The 13,539-nt window shown below is 37.4% G+C and overlaps 1 protein-coding gene across 1 annotated transcript; it reads left to right on the top strand.

The window, feature by feature from the left end:
• The first annotated feature begins 701 nt into the window (after nt 1-701).
• hsf4 (heat shock transcription factor 4) lies at nt 702-12,896 on the top strand. Its single transcript, XM_072695588.1, has 13 exons — nt 702-842; nt 4,164-4,272; nt 4,748-4,875; nt 4,959-5,083; nt 6,821-6,896; nt 7,028-7,095; nt 8,519-8,618; nt 8,945-9,069; nt 9,781-9,975; nt 10,399-10,507; nt 10,664-10,729; nt 12,128-12,273; nt 12,864-12,896. The coding sequence occupies exons 1-12, from the start codon at nt 717-719 to the stop codon at nt 12,224-12,226; spliced, it is 1,326 nt and encodes a 441-aa protein (XP_072551689.1). The 5' UTR covers nt 702-716; the 3' UTR covers nt 12,227-12,273; nt 12,864-12,896.
• Nucleotides 12,897-13,539: the final 643 nt, after the last annotated feature.

Here is a 13,539-nt window from a genome sequence, read left to right as displayed (position 1 = left end):
TTTGCTTTTTTTTCCACCGCCATATAAGCCCTGTTTAAGTGGATTTTTTAAAAGTAGAAAATGTTACTATTGGCAGTTACTTTAATGTTTCCAAAGTAGAAATGAGTTATATCCATAGGCATTTGTGGCCTAGTTGTTTTGTTTGTTTGTTTGTTTTTTGTGTGGGGGGGGGGTTGTAAAACTGCCAAAGTTCCTGCAACCAGTATATTAACTTTTTTTTTTTCATAATATTTATATTTTTCTCAAAACACACTGTTTTGGCATATCTGTTTACATTTCCAACATGTTAATATGACAAAAACATGAATACCTGTGATGGTTTTCTGAATAATAACCTTAACCACATGAACAACAATTCAAACACTCTCCCACACACATCCACATAGCTCACACATCACTACCCTGCGCAGGTTGTGTTGGAGCATTGTGTTGTTGGTATTATTCTAGGCTTTGTGCAGCGGTGTATTGTTCCTGCACGGCCTCTTTTGTTAAAGGAGCAGTGATGCTGCTGGCCATTATGCTGACACCAGCCTGGGGCAATGACACGGCCTGATATGACAGATGACTGAGCCAGAGGGAAAGGGAGAGATACAGAGGAGCATCAGCCGCTTGGGAGCTCAGCAAGTAGGCAACTGGAGATGGACTGAGGAGGTTTTGGGATCCTAATACTCACGCGCGCACTGCTCAGTGACGGAAGCCCGAGGCCAAGCACAGCCATGCAGGAGTCTCCTGGCTCTATAAGTGTAGACGGAGGCTACGCCAGCAATGTGCCAGCTTTCCTCACCAAGCTGTGGACTCTGGTGGAGGACCCGGAGACCAACCATCTTATCTGCTGGAGCACCGTGAGTCAATCCTGACACTTCCCTTTAACATACACTATTAACAAAGCCTAATGTTATCTAGGCCATAAATGAGTATCTCAGACCTCGGAATGGTTCTAGGTGGTGTATATATGACAATTTAGAACAAATCAGAGACCATAGGAAGATCTTATTTTGACAATACATAGACTATGACTTAGGAAAATGTAAGAAGTGAAATCCTTCATTTCAAGCATTAGGAAAATGTAAGAAGTGAAATCCTTCATTTCAAGCATTTTCTGGTTTAATTTTTATGGCTTATATAATTTAGAATATTAGAATATTTCATTTTAAGTTTGAATAAATTACTAAACAAACTAATATAAATAAAATCAACAAAACAAAAAAGGCTTGAAATATGTCACTTTAAATGTAATGAATGTAAAATATGAATTCATTTTTTGAATGAAATTATCAATACAAATGAGTTTTCACAATATTCTAAACTTTTAAGATGAACTTGTCCTTGATTGTGATGTACTTTCACAATCACAATTGCTGTATAGTACGTAAGATATACGAAATGTTAATTTTTCTGATATAAATTCTGATAAGTTGGAATAAACAACAAACAAATGTCACATACTGCACTAAATTCAGTTAATATTAAAAAATCTTGACTAGGCTCTCTTTATAATGTAACACACAGTGAGTCAGTTGTTCTAATGGGGAAGAAAATGCTATGGTAACCTTGTGATGTAATTTATCATAGTAAGGATTATATTTCATGTTGCTTATACTTCAGTATGTCACATTATTAACATAACATTTACTTAATGTACAATAATGATGTATAGAATGTAAATTTGAATATTGTAAACTAAGCACTGGAAGATGTTTGGGATCTTTTATACAATATTTAAAATATTTAAAAGAGACAAAAATAGGGACGCATCAAAATTGGAATTCTAGGCCAATACCAACAACTATATATTTTTTCATGTACATATCTGATACCATTGTCAGTGCACACATTTATAAAATGTAGAATTTGGGACTAAACACTCCTGGATTAGAGAATCAGACATTCTGCAATAATAGAGTGCAATAAATATATCAAATACCTGTTTTGAAATATAGGTCTAGTAGTCCAATGCTGATCAATTATTTTAACCATTACCTGCCAATACCATTATGATTCCATCTTAGAAGATGATTTATAATATTCTGTAATTTTATATTTACAATAATTAAATACTTTCAACTCATAAGAGACATTCTGGGTGTTATTTGTTTTCCTATTTAACTTAAGTTTTTAGCTGTAAAATTGTATAAGCAATCAGTAAAATCTAAAAAAATATATATATGTATTATATTATAAATATATTATATGAAATATTATATTCTTTATGTACAAACAATTGGTTTAATATTACTGCAGTATTTGATTCAGAATCATGTTTAAATTCCAGTGTAAGGGCTTCACTTACCTTGATTTGATCACTGGTGCTATAATGAGGACATACTCAGGTTCTGTGTTTAGGCTTAAAGGTTTTTTTTTATGACTAAAGTGCTTTAGAACCTCAGTCTGTATTTGTTTATCAAGAGCTTACCCTCTGTTAATAAGCTAAGAAGGCCCATAATGAGGAAGATAATTATCTTATTAGACATACATATAGCATATTTTCTGCTTGTCCTACTTTGCCCTACTTTCTACATAATGCATTTCAGTGTAACTAACTCTGCCTCAAGTTTACTTAGCAGTTGTCGTCAAGGTAAGACCTGTAAATTAAAGAAAGCTTTTTTTCATCACCTTCAGCGCAATAGCTGTTATTTTCACTGTAGGAGTCTTCATTACACCTCTGATTTCACACAGCTGAACAGAGTGTTTCTGTTTGTGCCTGCTGTTTGCCTGTTGAATATGGAGCAGTACATCTGATATGCAGTATATAGAAACGTACCCAAAAAATGAAGCACTCTTGTACAAATGACCAATTTTGTTGTGTTGGTAAACACAGTTTATGTAGGTAATTCCACACACACAATATAACAGTATTTTCAGCAAATTGTAATGCACAGTTGCTCTGTATTTCATTAAAGGTTTTTGAGAAGAAAAAGGCTATTAGAATATAGCCAAGCATTTTCAGCTTGTGGTCTCTTCAGTATGGACAGTATTACAAAATAGCATTTCAAGGAATGATATGGAGCTCAAGATGAGATCTGGAAGGAGTAAAAACTCTTGGAGAGGAAGGCTCATATGCTGGTAAGGCAAATATGACTGCCAAGAACTAGCATGAAAGTTATCTGACTCAAGATGGTACGTAGTCTTCCTGGAACAGAAGAAACTGTGATCTGCTCACAAAACATTTCAAAGATTTGAAGTAGGGATGCACAATATATTGTTTCAGCAGTGCCATGTGCAATGTCACATTTTATCATACGCCACGCTACATTATTATTTTTTTTTTGCTGCTACACAGAAGGAAAATCCTCATATCTACCAGAGGTAGATTATATCTGACCAGTATAATTTATTTAACTACAATCATGGATACATGCCTCATTAATACCATGACATGTTGGATCATTGGTGACTTCTATTGAAAATTCCTGTATTTTTTAGTATTGCAATATATATTGTGAAAAAACTTTTCAAGACGTCTAGACAAGCCAGATCATTTTTGGAAAAGTGTTGTGGATTAATGAAATCTAAATAAAAGCAAAGGTAAATTTAGGAGGGGAGGGGGGGGGGCTGCATTTCATGAAAAGAACACCTTACCAACTTGGTGGCTATGTAGCATGGGGCTAGATCTATCATGCTTTGGGGTTGTGTTGCTGCCAGTGGACAATATTGCACAGGTGTAGGGAAGCACCATTGACTACCTAACAAGACACAATTGAAATCTTTCGGAAAGGCCTTGCAAAGCTTCAGTCTCCTGACCTGAACATCATAGACATTTCTGCACTAGAGGGCTTCTGCATCGCAAAGGATCCAGCTAATCCAGATAAAATAACTGAAAATGTTTTCAGCTGACTGCAAAAAGCGCTTGCAAGCTGTGATTTCCTTCAGTGGGGATGTCACTCAAGTCTTAACTCAAGGTGCTCAAATGTTTGCACAGGTTACATAGATGATTTGATTTATTCATAAAGTAACTGTATATAAAGACTGAATGAATGTTTGATTAGCGTCAGTGTACCAGCTACTTTGTTTAATACTCCCTCCCACTCATGTCATTTGGCCAAGGGGGCCTAAACCTTTGTATAAGGCATTATGACATTATTTAAGTTATTAAAGGCTTTTACAGATGTTACCTGAGATTAGTTATGCAAAAACATCCTCTTTTCATTTTTTTCTCCATCTAGACTGGAACCAGTTTCCACGTGTTTGACCAAGGCAGGTTTGCCAAGGAGGTTCTGCCCAAATACTTCAAGCACAACAACATGGCCAGCTTTGTGCGCCAGCTCAACATGTGTATGTACTTTTACATAGCATAGCAGAGAGGTGCTGATCATCTAACACATCAAGTCATTATAAGCAGGATCTGCTGTTTCAGGGGTTACAGATACAGATACACCACTGGTAATATACATTAATAGCTAGACTCATAAGCCCAGTGTTACTTTCATACAAGGTAAATCTATGACTGTCATTAGGCTACAATAACTGTTACTGTAACACTATGGTGTTAATATAGTCATAATGAATATTTAAATAATTAATTAATAATTTCCCTTAACAAAGTGGTCAGTTATTTAGTGGTTGCTTCTAGCTATCTATGTAGTAGGTCTACCTCACTAATTGAAGTAACTGTTAGCCTGGATTATAAAGCATTAGTCGCGACTTAATTCCGTTTCTCATGTGTTTCTTATGTATGTGTGTGTGTGTGTGTGTGTGTGTGTGTGTGTGTGTGTGTGTGTGTGTGTGTGTTTGTGCTGTCTTTTCTCAGATGGCTTTAGGAAAGTGGTAAACATTGAGCAGAGTGGACTAGTGAAGCCAGAGAGGGATGACACAGAGTTCCAGCACCTCTACTTCCTCCAAGGCCACGAGCATCTGTTGGAACACATTAAACGCAAGGTGTGATGCACACCTACATGCACACTTCATTTAATGTTACATTAGGAAACATTACCAAAGCCATCACATATATTCTTTCTCAGGTGTCCATTGTGAAGAGCGAGGAGACCAAGGTGCGTCAGGAGGACTTGAGTAAACTTCTGTATGAAGTTCAGGTGCTCCGCAGCCAACAAGAGAACATGGAGTGCCAGATGCAAGACATGAAACAGTGAGAGCCTAAATACAATACACACATGCATTTAAGTGCTCAACATGATTTACTCATGATGATCATGTGTAAGGGGTACTACTGTCTAAGTGTCATTACTGGGAGATCACAGATTTACTCCGAAGTAATGCCAAAGCCATCTGTGGCATGTAGTCTTTGGGTGGGTAGGATGGCTGGTGCTGGTGACCTTTATCTGATGTGACAGAATTGTTAGTAAGTGTTCTTCTCCAAGCATTTTTAGCTGTCCAATTAAGTTGTTAGCTACAGCTCAAAAAGAAAAAGGCAAGCTTACTACTTCTTTTTAAACCCCCCAGTGCTGGTGGTGATGTGTGATGTGTGAGTCTTTGCTGGTGGGTTTGAAATTGGCAATGATGAAATTCACAAAAAGATCTTAGGACCCATTTTGCCCTTAACAGATGAGGCAGCTTTTGTAATAACATATAATAACAAGCTTAAAAAAGTAAAGTTCAGTAAAGTTTCACAAATATAGTTTACAAAAATATTACAAACAACATTGAAAAGTTCTTCTCAAAAAGAAGTCATTTTTGTGGCATCACAGCAAAGAGCGCTTTTCTGCACCTTTATTTAAAAGAGTGTATAACAACAACAAGCAGGACCATACGACCCTTCACCTCAATACATGCTTTCAGTCGTTACCTTCATCTTCTGGTCTGTGCTTTGTTTGCTACCTCACCTGACTTTTGGGGGGAGTGGAGTGCAGGGTTGTAGGGGAGGTCAAGAGGTCAAGTGTATTGATCAGGGCACTGAAGTATGCAAATAGACCTTTTCCTCTGGGAGGGAGAAGATGTCATGACAGATAGAAGCTAAAATTAAGGGCAGCTTCATCTCAATTAAATTCTGATTAAATACAATCAAATCATTTCGCTTCAGACATGACAGCAGACTGTGATAAAGCAGCTCTCTCTCTCTCTTTTTCCTTTGCGCTCTCTTTTCCTTTTTTATGCTCTCTTACTAATTTGTTACTCTCACTCTCTTTCTTTTCTTCCTCTCACTCTCTCACTCTTTCTTTTTTCATTAACTCTCACTCGTTCTCTTTTCACTCATTCACTCTTGCTTTCTCACTCTTTTTTCTTCATTAACATTGGCTCTCACTCTCTTTCTTTTCTTCCTCTCACTTTCTCACTCTTTCTTTTTTCATTAACTCTCACTCGTTCTCTTTTCACTCATTCACTCTTGCTTTCTCACTCTTTTTTCTTCATTAACATTGGCTCTCACTCTCTTTCTTTTCTTCCTCTCACTTTCTCACTCTTTCTTTTTTCATTAACTCTCACTCGTTCTCTTTTCACTCATTCACTCTTGCTTTCTCTCTCTTTTTTCTTCATTAACATTGGTTCTCACTCTCTTTCTTTTCTTTGTTTACTCTCACTCTCTCACTCTTTCTTTGTGCTCTTTCTCATTCTTTCTCTCACTATCATTTCTTTGCACTTTCTTTCTCACTCTGTCACTCTTTTTTCCCTCTTCTTCTCTCACTCTTTTCTTCATTAACTTTGGCTCTCACTCGTTCTCTTTTCTGTGTTCACTTTCACTCTCACTCTTTCTTTTTTCATCATTAACTTTGGTTCTTTCTCTTTTCTTTGTTCACTCTCACTCTTTCTCTTTCTTCATGCTCTCTTTCCTTTGCACTCTTTTACTTTTTCTTTTACTTTTACTTGCTCTCTGTCTCTCTTTTTCTCTCACTATTTATGTCCTTTGATCACTCTTTCTTTCTCTCTCTAGGCAGAATGAGGTGTTGTGGAGGGAGGTGGTGTCATTGAGGCAGAATCACACACAGCAGCAGAAAGTGATGAACAAGGTAGGTAGCACCGCATTTTGTTTTGTTTTTTTATCCCATGAGTGGGCTAGGAAATGGGGTGTGCGTTGCTTTGGTGTTTGATGCAGTTCAGTAATGCTGAATCACTCTCTGGCTCTCTGCTCTGTTATTAGCTGATTCAGTTCCTGTTCAGCCAGATGCAGCCCAGCACCCCCAGCACTGTTGGAATGAAGAGAAAACTGTGAGTGCATGTACTCACCTAAAACACACACATACACACACACATGGAAAAAGCAGTTTGTTTAGATTATCACTACACAGTCACACACACACAAAAGCAAATCAACATGGCGAGGGCCTAATAAACACTGCAGTGTGAACGGCCAACTCAGCTGGATATGGTCAGCTGACACAATTCACTTGCCCAGCTGGCCTGAATGGAGCTGAATGCTGAATCAGACCTACTGAGCGCTGGCCTTCACACGCACACACACACCACCCCACTGAACCGCAGCGCATGACCCTCTACCCTCTATGAAGAAGTGCACTGTCAGCTAGTGTGACCCGTGAGAACAAATCGGGTGAGAGGGAGGACAAGGCCCAGTAACATACTGCACAATGCTGCAACTCTCATTCACCGCACCGGTGTGAATTCTCAGGTGTTTACAAGCTGAACAATGCCATATTTGCCTCGACTATACTTTCAGATGAAGGTGAGTCAATAGTGTCCATCAGTTTCACCAGCATGCTTCTGGAGGGACAAATGAGACATATCTATCAGCATGCTAGAAATATATGAAAATGTTTTCATTTTAAATACATATTGACAATCCAACATTTTACTCCAAACCCTTAACATTAATCTTGAACTTAACCTCAGCCAAAAATTAAAATATTGGAATGTTTTATATGCTTATATTGCTGTTGGGGAAAAACCTTATATCTCCATTTTGTTTTGTTTTGGGTTTTTTCACTTTTTGACATTATGTGAAGCTGGGTAATGTAGAAATGCTCCAAAAGGACTCATTACATTGACTTCCGTTAAAAGTTAAGAAGGATTTTTTCCTTCTCCTGTAAAGTTGTTTTGAAGATACATGGTTTTTGAGTAACAGCATCCGTTATATCAGTAACTTTAATTTAAGCCTAAAATTATGCCTAGCTTTAGGATTTAGCCTTAAGTGCACTACACCCTTGATATCCGCTGGTCTGCTGCCCTCTCAGCATATTTAAACTATGCACGTGCGTGGAGGTGGGGTGTTGTGTCTGAGGAATGGAGAGGCAGGAGACAAACAGCCGCAAATAACCGCAACAAATGCTAAACAATGCTAAGATGGCTCCATTCTGGTGTTAAGATTTTCATGTCATGATTCAATAAATGTTGAATCATCAGTTTAACCACAACAGCAGCTGAATGTTAAACAAGTACTAGCAGGGACAGTACAGTGTAGCTGGTTGGAATTCAAGTGGGAAAATGTCTATGGCGGACAGTAAAGAATTAGTGGGTTTTTTACACTAATGAGTTTTCTGAAGTTTTAGCATTGCTGCTAGCACAAATGGGAGCATCAGCACTGACAAATCACTCGTTTTAGCAAAATGCAACACAGAACATGTGTATGTAAATGTTTTATTCCTTCTTTAATGATGTTGATGCCTATATCTCTCAGGCCTCTCATGTTGGATGATGGGTCCACCACTCCTCCTGCTTCCAAATTCAGCCACAGTCACTCTATGGAGACAATGCAGGAGCCCTTCTATATCCAGTCTGTAAGCAACAGAACATACAATACAGAAGCTATACATACAATACAGGAATAAGTCCAGTCATCATTTGGGAAACTGCTGCAAGTTAACCTCACTCTGTGTTTTTCTTCTAGAATAGCTGAAGTTAGCAGGTGTGAATTTGACTGTATAATGTTAAAAACTCCCAGTCTTTATTTTCTATGCAGTATTAATCGCAGGTCTTTCAGACATCTTTGGTGGAGGAAGAAAAACAATTGGACTGAAAACATTTTTCTACAAGGCTTGCTCTATTAAAAGTTCTACAAGGCTTGCTAATAATAAAAGTCTTTTTTTTACTCTCTTACTCTCAGCCATCAGCAGAGGCTGCCTCATGTTCCACTAGCAGTACAATCACAGGAGGACCAATAATCTCAGATGTCACTGAGATGTCACAGCCCAGTGCCATGGCTATGCAACTGCAGGCAGATGAGTCGAGGTATGTGTATGTATATATCATTGGATCTCACATCTGGTGAATTTGCACCTGGTTCTGACAGATCACATCATCAACCTCCGTGAATAATTCATGTAAAAAATGTGATTTAAATCATGCAGTCGTTCAGAATTTCAAAATCTTTACGTAGTAGTCCTTCATGTCAAACCAATATTTGAAATCACAGCAAGAGTTACAACGAAAATTAAGCATTAAAAATATATTGCCTTTTTAAATTGTTTGTGTTTGAGCTTAAAAATAGTTTGGCAAAAAATCTATATATATATTAATATACTTGGAAACGTGGAAACGTTTGTTTTATGGCATGATTCATAAATTTTGAAAAGGAGATGCTAGGCTAGCATGGCTAGCAAACACTGAATATAGACTGTCACCAATATCATCTCTGTAAATACACAGGCAAAGTATATTTATTTGGATCTAACTAAATCTATCAAAAAAAAACTATGTAAACATGTTATTTTTTTTTTTAAATAGAGCCTTTTAAAAAATACGGGCTGTACAGGCTCCATTTAGGGTAAAATGGATGGGTAAAGGCAGATGCCAAATTCCATCTTGTGTCTGACACAAGACTTAAATATGGTTGTCTGGTCTTATGTAAATCATCTGTCCCGAATATAATTTACAATATGTTCCTATTTTGCACTAAATGATCTTCAAAGCTGGTTATTTTGTGGTGTTGCCATGTGTCAGGGAGAAATGTCTGATGCTGATTAAAGAGGAGCCGGTGAGTCCAGGTGTGCGTGGGCGGGGCGAGGGCATTCCACTCGGCTCCTGTGAGGTGTGTGCTGAACCCCCCGTCCTCCCTGTAGCAATGGTACAGTCCGTCCTGGAGGGCCGAGGATCAGGCTCTGGAGAGAGGAGGGCCAAGAGGACAATGATGGACAGGTCAGAGCAAAGAGTTGTAAATAGTAAAATTTGATTAAATTAATTTTACGTCCTATAAAAAGACATTTATCTAATTTATTCTTAGTTCAAATAAATCAGATGAGCTGCATAAAGTAACTGGAATTAACAGACAAGTTAGCAACCAAATCATCTCACTGTGTTCTTTAATAACTTTACTGAGAATGATTGTGCCTTATTTCTTTATTTATTTGTGTTTTATTGAAATGTTATACAGGGAGTTATAGGCCAAAGAATCAAATTATTATAATATCTAATATTTCAGCACAGTAATTTGTGGTTGTGAGGATAAGTTGCTGAAGTTTAGGACTCTTATGGTTTAAATGTGGTCTAAACTTGGTGGTCTGTGTGTGTGTGTGTGTGTGTGTGTGTGTGTGTGTGTGTGTGTGTGTGTGTGTGTGTTAGACCAGAGATGTCTGATGCTGTGGAAAATGTAGACATGAGTCTGGAGGAAATACAGCTTCTCCTGAGGAGCCATCAGCAGAGTATGGAGCCCAGCACTGCTACTATAGATGTAAGTTTAACACACGCAGGCATTCGCTGTGATAATTGATTGATCAGAATTTAATCACTAATTCATTTTACTGTATGCCTGTTTCTACATAAAGATGTGCTCACTCAAATAAGTCAATGACCCCCTAATCATACAGTGATTATTGCTCTTTCATAGCCATTTAGTTTTAGCTTGCCAATAGGCGAATGGAACTTCGCAGAGATGGACTCCAATCTCAAATCGGTGAGTGACTAACTCAGCTTTACATCATTTCAAATGCATGGACTTTTCAAAAAGCTTAAAGCTATGCACTTTAGCATTTACATCTTAAAGTAGCAGCTGCAAAACCATTGTGATGCTCTACTGGCCTGTAATATTGAGAAAAGGCTCTCTGTCATTACTTTTATTTAATGCCAGTTCGGTATTTCTCAGCTTGTCCAGAAATTAATGTTCAATAAGTGTTCTTTAGCATGATTTAGAATCAAAGCATGAATTACATTTCTCAACTGTAGGGGGAGCCCAAGAGCAAGAAATACCAATTCTCACATAATGCTGCTTTAATGCGAAGGGGTTTCTTGCAAACGAAAACTACTGTTGCAAACTTTGGACAGATGTATTTATAGAAGCAGCTTTCAACATAATATGGAATAACTGAAATCAAGTATGTTGACCAGATAAAACTACTTATACACACTCTACCACACCAAATGACAACACAGCTGATTGGCTCACAATTTACACAAACTGAAATAACATCAGTTATTCCAGGCGTACATTTTACATTTATAAACATTGACTTAGTTACTACTTTCTTTTTGAAGATTGCTTTAGCAAGTTCTGAATAGCATAAATAAAAACTGAATTTACCCTCTCACTGATTTTTTTTTTTAAGTACAACACTATAAACTATTTGGGTAATGTACTGTCCCATTTTTGCAAATTTGAAATCCTTTAATTTTTTGTATCTTTCTGTAGTATCCCTGCATATCTGTAACATCTTTCGATTATTTCTGCATGCAGTCAACTAAACCAGGACATGACAATTGCTACTCAACTTATTATTTATTATTTATTATATTTTCCTTTAAAGCACATTTATTTGTCATTAAACAATTACATATGTGTAATGGCTCCTTGTTTAATTATTATCTATAAATAAGATATTTGATTAACAAGCACAGTGTAGGCATAAATTAAGACATACATTAAGATGAGATGAGAAAAATACTGGATTTCTAAATTAAACTTTATAATGCTCCGTTATGTTTTTTTTAACATCTGGGTTAGCTTTAAAGATTGCATACAAAAATGAATATGGTTTGATGTTGTTAACTGTACAGGGTATGGTCAGGGTGCCTCAAATCAAGAGTGTGCATTACAACTACAACTGTGCATTAACAATTGCAGATAAATAAATAAAATAAAGGAACTCATGACATCATCATCTAGCTGATATAAATTAAATATTGTAAGTTTTAGTCTCAACAGTGGCTCATGAATTCTGAAACTAATGATATGTGTAGTTATGAGAGTGTATGCCACCAAATGGACTACTGAACACTCCTTATAGCACAGCCTGAAATTTACATTAAAATGCTAGTGAACTGTATCCTTTTGTTTATCTGTGTATTGTACATGCAGGAGTTGGCTAATATCCTCATCCCTGCTGCTATGTCCCAGTACATGTTTCAGAGCCAGGAGGGAGAGGCCTACCCCACTGCTGGCTGTGAGGAACAGTGAGGGCCTGAGGCTGCAGCCGGCACAGGCTACTCCTCCTACACTCTCAGGTAGCTTTCCCTGCCCTTTTATCCAAACCTATAAGAATATAATCCAAAGTTATATTCTGCGCAGGAGCAACCTACTCAATAATAGGCAGGTGATGCTAATTTTATGGTGGATCGATGTATGGTGTTTTGCAAAAGTCCACCTATTCAATCCAATTAATTATTTTTCATTAGTATTCACCCCCTTTAGACTAGTTATTGGTAACACAAAGTTCTGTTGCAATAATAAATATATGTTTATTATATATTTATATATTTTTACTCCTAAACTCTCCCAAGCTTGAGTTTTTTGGAGATTGAATTCAATTATTTTGCAGTAGACTGAGAAGAGGCTGCAGTTCCAGTGGCTTCTGCTTTGTGGTTGGAAGCCAGTTCCCTCTCTGATAAGTGAAGCCAGGAATAATAGATGACAGGGTTAAAGGGGAGGTGCCTGGGTGATGGAAGGTTGCGCAGAGTTGTCACGTGAACAAGATAGAGATGGAATTTATAGAATGTTAGATTAGAGAGGAGGGGCTTGTTATTTCATAACTCCACTTCAAATCAAGAGATTTAGTATAAAGGTGTTGTCCTTATTTTATTATTTTGCTTCTCAGGAGCAGATCTTGATGAAAGCATGGCCTATGGTGGCAGGTGGTCCTCACATCCATTCAGAATATTCGGCCTGAAGAGATGTCAGGGATGTGATTGCCAAGATGGTGTTGCCTCACCAGCCTGAGTTCATCATCAGATCCATCATCAGTCATGGATTACAAAAGCGACCGTCAGCGTGCTGAACATCTGCGCAAACAAGACGGCCAACCTGGGTTCTAGACACCGTCTAAAGGATCTTATTCTGCAACACTTCAGTTAAACCCTAGCCTGAGTGGTGGTGACCATTTCTCTGCTGAGGTATCCACATTTCTGCCAGGGGGAGTATATGCATCATTGCATAAAAACGTGGCCCAAGTTTGAATGCACTTTAGTCTGTGTGTTGGAGTTAATGCTTGTGGAGCTAGGATTTCATTTCTAATAATTGGTTGTAAATATAAATTTATATACATTATCATTATCATATCATTTTGATGGAGCATACACTATATTTGTATTCAATTATATATTTATAGTACATAGAAAAACATAGAAAACATTTTACTACTATTGTGTATGTATTATTGTGAGAGGTCTAGGGACTTTTGAAGCAGACCTCTCATTTGGAACAGAAAACTCAAACCATGCACTGCTTTTTTGCACAATTTTGTGTCTCTATTTACTCAATAACAAACTCAGTAT

Source organism: Salminus brasiliensis, chromosome 13 (assembly GCF_030463535.1).
Source record: "Salminus brasiliensis chromosome 13, fSalBra1.hap2, whole genome shotgun sequence".
In the NCBI taxonomy this organism is placed as follows: Eukaryota; Metazoa; Chordata; class Actinopteri; order Characiformes; family Bryconidae; genus Salminus; species Salminus brasiliensis.
This window is presented reverse-complemented; position numbering and strand designations above follow the sequence as displayed.